General features: G+C 32.9%; 1 protein-coding gene across 1 annotated transcript; it reads left to right on the forward strand.

Annotated features, from left to right (window-relative positions):
- Nucleotides 1-8,350: 8,350 nt before the first annotated feature.
- LOC122608329 (taxadiene 5-alpha hydroxylase-like) lies at nt 8,351-10,438 on the forward strand. Its single transcript, XM_043781425.1, has 4 exons — nt 8,351-8,855; nt 8,929-9,376; nt 9,683-9,870; nt 9,979-10,438. The coding sequence occupies exons 1-4, from the start codon at nt 8,352-8,354 to the stop codon at nt 10,276-10,278; spliced, it is 1,440 nt and encodes a 479-aa protein (XP_043637360.1). The 5' UTR covers nt 8,351; the 3' UTR covers nt 10,279-10,438.

The following is a 10,438-nucleotide window of genomic DNA, read 5'->3' on the forward strand; positions in this document are numbered from 1 at the left end:
TGACACATGATGGGTTCATACCGATCATGACAAGGAAAAGTGTTAGAAACATAAATAAGATATGGTACTATGGCCATAGTTAATTAGTATACTAAATTATCCTCGGTTTGCTGTTGTGTGTATCCAACTCTATTTTATGTATTAAATTCTTATTTTATCATGATTGTTGTAACAAGCTTATATGTTATTGTATGCATTAAACTGTAACCAAAGTGCTATTATTAGTATCCAACTTTGATTGTTTCCAACTTCGCTTTGTTTTTGCTTAAATCAATACTTGTGAATATTGCTATATATGTTGTAAATCTGGATTTTGGATCAACCACAATAATAAACAATATAGATAAAGAAGATGATGTGGGAGACACATAGAGAGAAAAAAGAAGAAAGCATTGTATTAGAATAAAGATATGAGTTACAGGGATTAGGTTAAGGCCCTCATATATATATATATATATATATATTAGGTATAAAGGTATATTGGTAAATATACATGGATATAAATTTGTATATATAACACCTCCTCTCAAATATATATTGCTACATATTATACACCAGTTGTTCTATTGCCTCGTTAAAACATTACTAAGAAAACCCAGTAAGATAAAACTTAGTCAAGGGAAAAGAGTGCAACGTATATAATGTTCCCCCTGAATTCAGTAAAGGTCTTTGAATCTTCGAAGCCCGATCTTGTGTGATAACTGCTTGTAGCTACTGACTTTGTTAATAGCCAGTCAGGTTCTCACATGACTTGATATGTTGTATATTTGTCGACCCTCATTTGATGTAGCTAGCTAGAGTTTGTTCTTTCTCCTTTGATGTAGCTTTCTCTAATATGATTCGTGCAACCAGCAACGTTGCCTTCATAATAGTCTTCGAGGTCTTTTTGATTGATTCAACTTCGCATGTATCGAATATGTGATTTATCATCACACTTATCGAATATGTGTTTTATTAGATTACTTGGGACTTGTTATTTTGATAGAGTAGACCTAAGTCTTGTGTCCCATAATAATATAAAAGCTTTATATTGATCACATGCACCACTTTAATGTTTCAACTCATGCCCAAAACAGTCATACTATTGTCTGTTAAGAAGACAGGTTCAAACTGGATCAAAGTATGAGTCTGTGCACATCCAAGGCATGTTATATAATTGTTGTCATTTTTTACATTCCCGTATAAATATGTAGTAATGACATCAAGTAGTTTCATATGAGTCTTTCGAATATTGTAACGCCGATTAAAATTCTATTTATTGTTGCATATATTACGGGAGAATATGTATTCCTTTGTTAATGACCGCCAAATGCATGCTACCTAGTTTCTTCAACGTCAAATGGACCATATATATTGCAAATAAATGATGATCTGTTCAATGAGCTTCCTCTTAGATTTAACTTTAAATTTTAATCCGTCAAGCCACGCAGCGCCATATCCAATCACTACAAAAAAAATGTTGATTAGTGACGACTTTATTTAGTGATGACTAAAATTTGGTTACTAATAGCCTTGTTTAGTTACCATTAAGAAAAAGGGGTCACTAAATTTGGCTACTAAACAAAAAATAGTGGCCTAAAAATAACATTTTTTGGTCTCTAAACAAAATTAGTGACAGACCTTTAGTGACGAAACATGACAAAAAGTGACCACTCCAAATTTGGTCACTAATTTTCGTCAATACCCGGTGGGGGGAAACCTCTACTAATCCGCCCAAAGACACGACGATTAATAGGGGTAAACCTCAGGCTTGAACCTAGGTATACAAGTCCTCATAGTGGTACTTAATTTTAATGTCCTCCCCAAGGTTTGAACACAAGATCTCATGCAAAGAGGATGATCTTTCGACCATTGAGCTAAAGTTTAAGGAAACGATGATGGGCTAAAATTTTAATGATTTAATCGTAAAAGATGAAAATAGTTGATATGTTTAATCCAAGGTAAGAGAATATATTACTCTTAAACTTTCGTGGTTTTCTTTAACGCATTAATCCTCCAGTCCTTTTGGAATAATGACCAAGCTAAGATTGAATCCTTGTCATGGATTAGTTTAAGATTATTTGATGTAATTTAGGTCTTTTCCAATAGGCTCATCGACAGGTCATCGATGACCTCGTCAATGAGGACCTTATTGGTAGCACCCTCTTCGATGGCTCTTCGATAGCCTTTTCTCCCCACACTTCGATAGATCGATGACATGTTGACGAGAGAGAGAGGTCAGTGTTATGTCTGAGATTTTCACCTCGAAGATCTTCAAGGTGAGTATTAGATCTGGTGGATTGAAACACTCCTAAATTGCTAAATTTGTGTCCTTACCAACAACAAACATAAATATTAATCAATTTATTTATGAAAAAACATATAAACTAATATTAAAAATCAAGCAACACACGAATTTATCAACAAAAATGGTTCTTATGAACCCTATCACGAGATTAAAGGGGGAAATAATGATCAATACTAGTGTAAAAATTAAAGCTTAGAAATACCTGATATGAGAGAGTGTGTTGATTTAGGATAGAAACTTAGATGAAAGGGTGTAGAAGTTTGATTTAGGGTGTGTTCTGGATTTTTAATTTAGGGTAAAAGAGGGAGGGGCGGGACTTATTTGGGAAACAAGCGGGTCACGAAAAAAACAGCGGGCGATTAAAATTTTTGGTTGGATATAATTTTTTTGTGAGGAATAGATAAGTATCACTAGTAAACTTTCATAAAAAAAAAAAAAAAATAGGTAAACTTTAATATCTTTGTCATGAAAAAATAATGAATTTTAGCTACAAAACATTCACGGTTTTTTAAAAAAAAAATGATTAATCCCTCTAATCAAATAACCTAATTATTCTCCTAACTATCATTTTCTTTTTTAAAAGCTGTATTTCAAAATTTTAATTCGTTATATCTTTATTTAAAAACCAAAAATCCATATCTATCGTAAGTCGTAACAGTATAACGATTTCTAATATAAAAGTTATAGTTATATTAAGTATCTAAACTAGATTTTGGACCGATATCTAATACACAGGCTTATGACGTTATCAATATTTGATGTTAATTTACTATTTTAAGTAATAAAAAGATGATCTATATATTAAAAATTTGAGTTTTATATTCAAATATTTTTTTTCAAAAAAATATATAAATCAAGCTTGTTAAATGAAAGGGATCATATATTTATTAGAATAAATCTTAATATATTTATACAAAAAAATTTTTATTTTTAATTAATATGGTAGAATTAATTATTTTAACTAATTATGTTTATAAAAAATGTAAAATAAATATAGATTTAAAAGGACAAAAGTTGCTAAAATGTGGTGTCATATGTTGATCCAATAAAACGTTATTTCAATTTTAATTTATTAGTAAATTATAAGCAAAGTAATACTTGTAGTACTTCACAAAATCATTATAACATGTTCGGATACTCAAACTCGGATATTACACGTTCTTTATTGTTATTTATAAGACATATAGTTTTCATAGCTTTCATAAGTCTATATGTAGTGTTCGCCTCATTATTGGACTTAATGAGCCTAATATGTTTTTCATTAGTTTGTTTGGAATAACAAACAATGTTTAGGGCCCAATAGGGCTAATCGAGTGAAAGTGACATAAATTGAGTTTTGTAGCTTTCATAAGTCCATCTATAGTGTTCGCCTCATCATTGGGCTTAATGAGCCCAATATGTTTTTCAATAGTTCGTTTGGGATAACAAACAATGTTTAGGGCCAATCGAGTGAAAGAGACATGAGTTGACTTTCGTAGCTTTTATAAGCTTCATTTATAGTGTTCATCTCATCATTAGGCTTAATGGGCCTAATATGTTTTTCAATAGTTCGTTTGTGATAACAAACAATGTTTAGGGCCCAATAGGCCCAATCGAGTGAAAGTAACATAAACTAAGTTTCATAGCTTTCATAAGTCCATCTATAGTGTTCGCCTTAACATTGGGCTTAATGAGCCCAATATGTTTTTTAATAGTTCGTTTGGAATAACAAACAATGTTTAGGGCCTTATTGGCCCAATCGAGTAAAATTGACATGAGTTGGCTTTTGTAGCTTTCATAAGCTTTGTTTTTAGTATTCTGTCTCATCGTTGGGCTTAATGGACCCAACATGTTTTTCAATAGGGTTTATTATTTAAAAATACATAATTAAGTATTAATGCATAAATGATTAGAATATTTGGTAATTATTAACATTTATCATTGTCTTTTGAGACCAATAAAAAAAATGTCACAAGAATCATTTTTATTAAGAAAAAGTATCATAGTTTGTATTTCTAAATAACAAACCCTATGATAAACATTGATTGTTATTCGCAATTATTTCAACATCTCAGTATACTGACCTTTTTAAGATCTTTAAGCATACAACCTCACAAACGAAAGTTTGATTAAATAATTAATTTAGGTCTTCAAGGTTAATTATTTTAGGTAAAGTTTTGAAGAAAGCAATTTGGCGCCCACCGTAGACAAGTGGTGGTTTTTTTCAAAAAATTTTAAAATTTGTGATTACATTATCTTACGAAACTTATATATTGCGAAAATGTCGTTTCAATCCAAATCGTCTTCTTCTTTGTTATCATTTTCAATTTATGGGACAGATGACTCTACTCTTCATATCCAATCATCTCAAAAGGAAGATGGTGATTTGGCCAAGATATTGACATCGAGGATGACTACGTTGGATCCCATTGTTGATTCTAACCAAGATCTTGTTTCTATGATTTTTCAATTTAAATAACAAGTACAAATGATGATAGAAATGAAAAGATCAGGGACCAGAAAGTCATTTGAAGCAACAACCACATCTTTGCATCCCGAGATCTTGGATTCTGGTGTCATGGAATCTTCAAGCAAATATCAAAGATTAAGTCCCTTAATTTCAATAACAATCCAAACTTTCTTTCGGTATGACGGTATATAAGTTTATATGATCAACCCACTTATCATCTTGTTTCTATGATTTTTCAATTTAAAGAACAAGTACAAATTTCGTTTTTGTTCCTCTAAAGAATTTTTCTTCATTTTTTAAACTTTTTTAGTAGTAATCTGAGGTCATATTTTTTTCGAACATTCAATCAGATTAAGAAATAAGAGAAAACTCATTGTATCATGGTGAAACCTTACACACAGCTTAGAAAACAAGATGTTGACAATGCACGAACTGTTATAAGTATTTAAATAGAAAAACCTCAAAACTTAACATCCATATGGATCAAATATCAGCAAAATCTCTAACCAGCTAGACTTAGACCGAGTTCATACTCACATATATTTTAACATGCTAGACACCTTATTTATTGGTCATAGCTAAAAGTCAAATACATCCTTCTTTTTAGTCAAATTAGACATATTAGTGGAGTTCATTGCTATAAATGTATGTTAAATATTAGTGGTGTTCGTTTCTATAAATGCGTACGATTTGATTTAGTGTATAAGATTGAGTTGAATCAATGTATGAGTGTTTCGATTCGACTATACTTTATTTGCAACAGTTAAACGTATATTTATTGAACTTTTTCTGCTATCATTTTAATAGGATACTATTATTTTCTCATTATAATTTGCTTTGTGATGGATACAAGACTTTGCTAGATATAACTTACGGTTGGAATATGTTCCTTACTCTATTGGGGATATAGTCGCAAACGTTTATATTTTTACTACTTGGGGTTAGTTCTTGGGGAATATTTGATGAATGGTTAAATATTTATAATTGATTAAATTGAAAAGTGTTTGGTAACAACGTACATTTGCTATCCTAGTAAATAATGATATAAAAACCATTCCACTTTCCTTTTTCTTAATAAAGATTACCACAAATTTCTTTCACCTCGTCACTCTCTTTTCCGTCACCCGCTCGCCAGATTCCAGTGATTTCTTCAGCAGTTCCTTTTTTTTTTTTTTTTTTATTCGATGATGATTTCAAACACAATCACCGCCATTGTCTTCACCGAAGATCTCGACGCTCATGACGATTCCGATAACAATCCTTCCGACGTCGAAGAAGACGTACGACGACGAAGTGATGAATAAGACAATGACCTCATCAAAGTCGAAGACAACATTTCGACCCCCTCCGACGACGTCGCTGCTATCACTATCGGTAGTGTCCAAAAAACAAATGGGGCGAGGGTCAAATGGTTACTCAACTTTTAATATGGTCCGGAAGATGTATTTGGTGTTTTTCTATCCATGTTTAAAATAGAAGAAAGAAAGTGAGAAATAGATTTTTCCGTGTATCATTTTCTCCTATATTTCTCTCTTATACCAAATGAATGAAATTATATGATTACCATTTCTCTTGTTTGAATTCCTTTTACCAAATATGCCTTTAAAAAAAACACAAGAATCATTATGGACTACACATTCTCTTTATGTTTCTCTCTCTTAAATAAGATAGAAAATTCATTTGTATCATTCAAAATGTTTTATTTCACAAACCGTAAATTGCTATATGAAAAAAAAAAGTATGGGTAATCTTAAAATTTCGTCGTCTTTCATTAGAGATGCAACTCGATATACTTTTGACGACTTTTTAATTTTCAATTTTTCCTCTTGTACTTGTATGCTTACACATGTATAGAATCTTTGTTTTAACATGTAAAATTAGTAAATAACCATCTACACATAATAATGAAGGTCAAGGGCGCAACCCATCAATCGATGGCGGGGCCATGGTGGCCAAAGGCGAAGCGTTCCGAATCACAATTTTTGTTTAACCTACACATATGTACATGGGAAAAAAAAAGTTAAATGGGTGGAAAACCTCTGGTTCCATGTACCTAATTTTCATTCATATATACTTCCAAATGAGTTCCAAGCCTTCAAAAAGGCAATTTGGTCGATTTAGGGTTTTTACAAAAGTCAAAATGGGTCAAAAACGGGTTTCGATGATTTTGTGAGTCATGGGTTAAACTTTTGAAGTGGGTTATATTCATTGATGTTATTTCATGACTAATAAAGCATGAAATTCAGTTTTGAAACATTACAAACCGGTTTCAAATGTCTAATTAGGGTTTGGATGTTCTTGGTCAATTTTGACTTTATAGTCAAACCATTCTTACCCATGTTGCTGCCCATTTTCTTCCTCTATGTCTTTAACTCGTTAAATCCATGTCAAAGTCAATTTCTAACTTTCCCCAAATCTCATATCCATCCAACAAACATCATTTTTGATTCTTATGATCAAACAAGTCTCGAATCATGAACGTATGAACAAATATTGATATGAATGCATGTATAACTATAGGTTGTGATCGTGTGACGAATATCTTGCGCTTGTAGCACAGTCTTAACTTATCATAGCCGCTCAAGGTGAGTTTCGTAGCTCCCTACTCAATTGAGATTCGGGCTGAAAAGTGTACAACTTTGTGTGTTGACTTGCTTGAGTGTGCATTTATATGTTTGCTTGATTTAGGACATGGTTCAATTGTGCATACGTTCGATTTTCTTGGTTGATATCATTATTTCTTGTTCTTGATTACCATGAGTATTCTATATACCTTGATGTAGTTCAACATGTGAATACACGTGTGAGGGTCTTGATGGATATGGTTGTTATGGATGCATTGATTGATTTATGGAATTATATGTTGTGTGACGGTTTGTAGATGTACAACTATGTGATTTGTTGTATGGTTTGTATGTGTATGTAGAGTTGTTATAGGTAGTTGTGTATATATGGAGGACGATAATGCCTTTGAAAGGTTGGAGATGTGGTGGGAAGGCTACGGGTGACCCTATATATAAGTATCAAAGGCCTTTCAAAAGTAGTATCGTACGAAGTATATACACATGGTGTTATTGGTAATTGGGTACAATGATGTGCAATCGGGTATAATGAGGTGCAATTGGGTACAATGAGGTGCAAGTGCAATAAACGGGTACTATACGTACTTTGAATCATTTTGAATCATTTTTATGAATTTTCATTTTTCATTGATGAGAGAGAAAATGGGTAAAAATGGGTGAAGCCTCACCGAATGATGGTGAAGCCTTGCACGTAACCTAGATAACGAGATGTTGACTATGGACAATTACAAGTATTCGGAGGAAAAAACCCCACGACTTGCCATCCCTAACGATTAAACTCAAGACCTCAAGTAAAATCTGGAATATCTCTGACGAGTTAGACTAGTCATCATTAACATTACCTTAGTTTATATGTAAAAGCTAATGACAATTAACTTAACCTATCATGATAAAACTCTAAGAACCACAAAAGTGGAAAATGTGTTCAAAAAGTACATGAATGGACGGTGACATTAAATGACCATACCATATATTTGTGTATATATATAGAAAAAGAATACTCGTTACTAACAACTCCATTTGTTTCTTAGCTATGGAATTGGAGTTTTATACTACACTATCGTTCGTCTTGTTATTTTTCCTTACTATTTTCTTTATATTAAAAGAAAAAAACAATAATCCTAGACTCCCGCCGGGTTCTTTAGGATTACCATGGTTGGGAAGCAGCTATAGCTTTCATAAGGCTATCACATCCGATAGGATCCAGGAATGGTTCCAAAAAGGGATTAAAAAATATGGTCCAATATGGAAAACTAATATTTTTGGTTACCAAACAGTTCTTCTACATGGAATAAGTGCAAATAAGTTTGTACTCTCATACGATGCGAACAAACTCAGTGCCGAACAGCCCCCGTCCTTCACCATGATCATGGGTAGGAGGGTTATCAGCGAACTGAAAGGCGATGATCACAAACGAGTCAAAGGGGCCATACTTTCGTTTTTGAAGGCTGATCTTTTAAAGCAATATGTTTCGAAAGTAGATGAAGAGATCCAATACCACTTTAAAACTCACTGGGATGGTAAACAAGAGATCCAGGTATGTAGATGACGTATTTGGCTGGATTTTCATACTAGTATTCTCTTTTATCTTTATTTTGTTGTTGGTGTAGGTGCAATCCTTAATGAAGATGTTAACCTTTGATATAATTTGTGCACTACTATTCGGTATTGAAAGGGGACCCAAAAGAGATAGATTACTACCACCTTTTGAGCAAATGACTAAAGCATTGTTTGCACCTCCGATTAACTTGCCCTTCACTAGCTTGAATCGTGGAATCATGGCAAGGAAGAAACTAGTACCAATGATTCTTGATATTATACACGAGAAAAGGGAGACACTTGGAAAACAAAATCAACAACCTAACTTTCATAACGATCTAATCACTCATATGGTTAGCCTCCGTGGAGACAATAGCTCGTTAGCTTTATCTGATGAGGAGATCACTGACAACATCATCGCGACAATGTTGGCTGGACATGATTCAACATCTAGCCTTCTCTCCATGTTGATTAAGCTTTTGGCTAACAACAAATCTATCTATTCTAAAATACTTAAAGGTCAACTAGCTAGGCCATCTTAATGTATACTGAATTAAGGGATAATGACACTGGAGGGTAATCAAATATGCCAAAGTAGTTATGTATTATCTATTCGGGCATTCAATTAATGTAAGTACCTACGAATTTTTCTCTATCCATGTAAAGTAAGTAATGACCATACAATGAATAAGCAAAATAAAAACATAGGTCTTTACATTAATTGACCCTAATAAAAAAAAATGTCTTTACATTGTGGCATAGTTGATTAGACTCTGCTCTCATTATCCCTTTAAATAAAGCTTTTGCATTATTGAAATTATGTAGAACACGAAGAAATCTCCAAGAGTAAATCATATGGAGAAGTTTTAACATGGGAAGACCTTAAAAAGATGAAGTACACATGGTGTGTAGCATCTGAGATGCTGAGAATGTACCCTCCAGGACCTGTGAGCTTCCGAAGAGTTGTGCAAGATATTGAGTATGAAGGATACATCATCCCTAAAGGATGGCAGGTTTGTTATATTTATACACAAAATGAAGAAAAAGTTGTATATTTTTCACATATGCAACAATATAAATAAAACACTGAACAATAAAACTTTTGTAATAATCTTATTTAGGTTCTGGTTTGTCCGATCAATACGCACATGAACAATGAAACTTTCCACAACCCAACCGTGTTTGACCCAACTCGATTTGAGAAAGACGCGCCATCACCACCACCTTTCAGTCTTGTGCCGTTTGGAGCGGGGCCAAGGATATGTCCAGGCTATGAGCTTGCAAAAATGGAAACTTTGGCCGTGATTCATCACCTTGTAAGAAAGTTTACTTTGGATCTTGTTAATAAAGATGAATCTTTCAAAAGACTCCCAATTCCAGTATTTGATCATGGATTGCTAGCTCGGATTAAACCAATATAGGAAAAGATAAACCGGCATGTAAAGCATGATTTTGGTTGGCGCGCAGAAACATTTCCGAGCCTTACACGTAAATTATAGAATGAAATAAATATGTATCAGTCACTCTATCATGTATTGTTACTATATTTATATAATCAACAAAATAAGCCATACAACAAAA

The sequence above is a fragment of the Erigeron canadensis genome, chromosome 7, assembly GCF_010389155.1.
Source record: "Erigeron canadensis isolate Cc75 chromosome 7, C_canadensis_v1, whole genome shotgun sequence".
Taxonomy (NCBI): Eukaryota; Viridiplantae; Streptophyta; class Magnoliopsida; order Asterales; family Asteraceae; genus Erigeron; species Erigeron canadensis.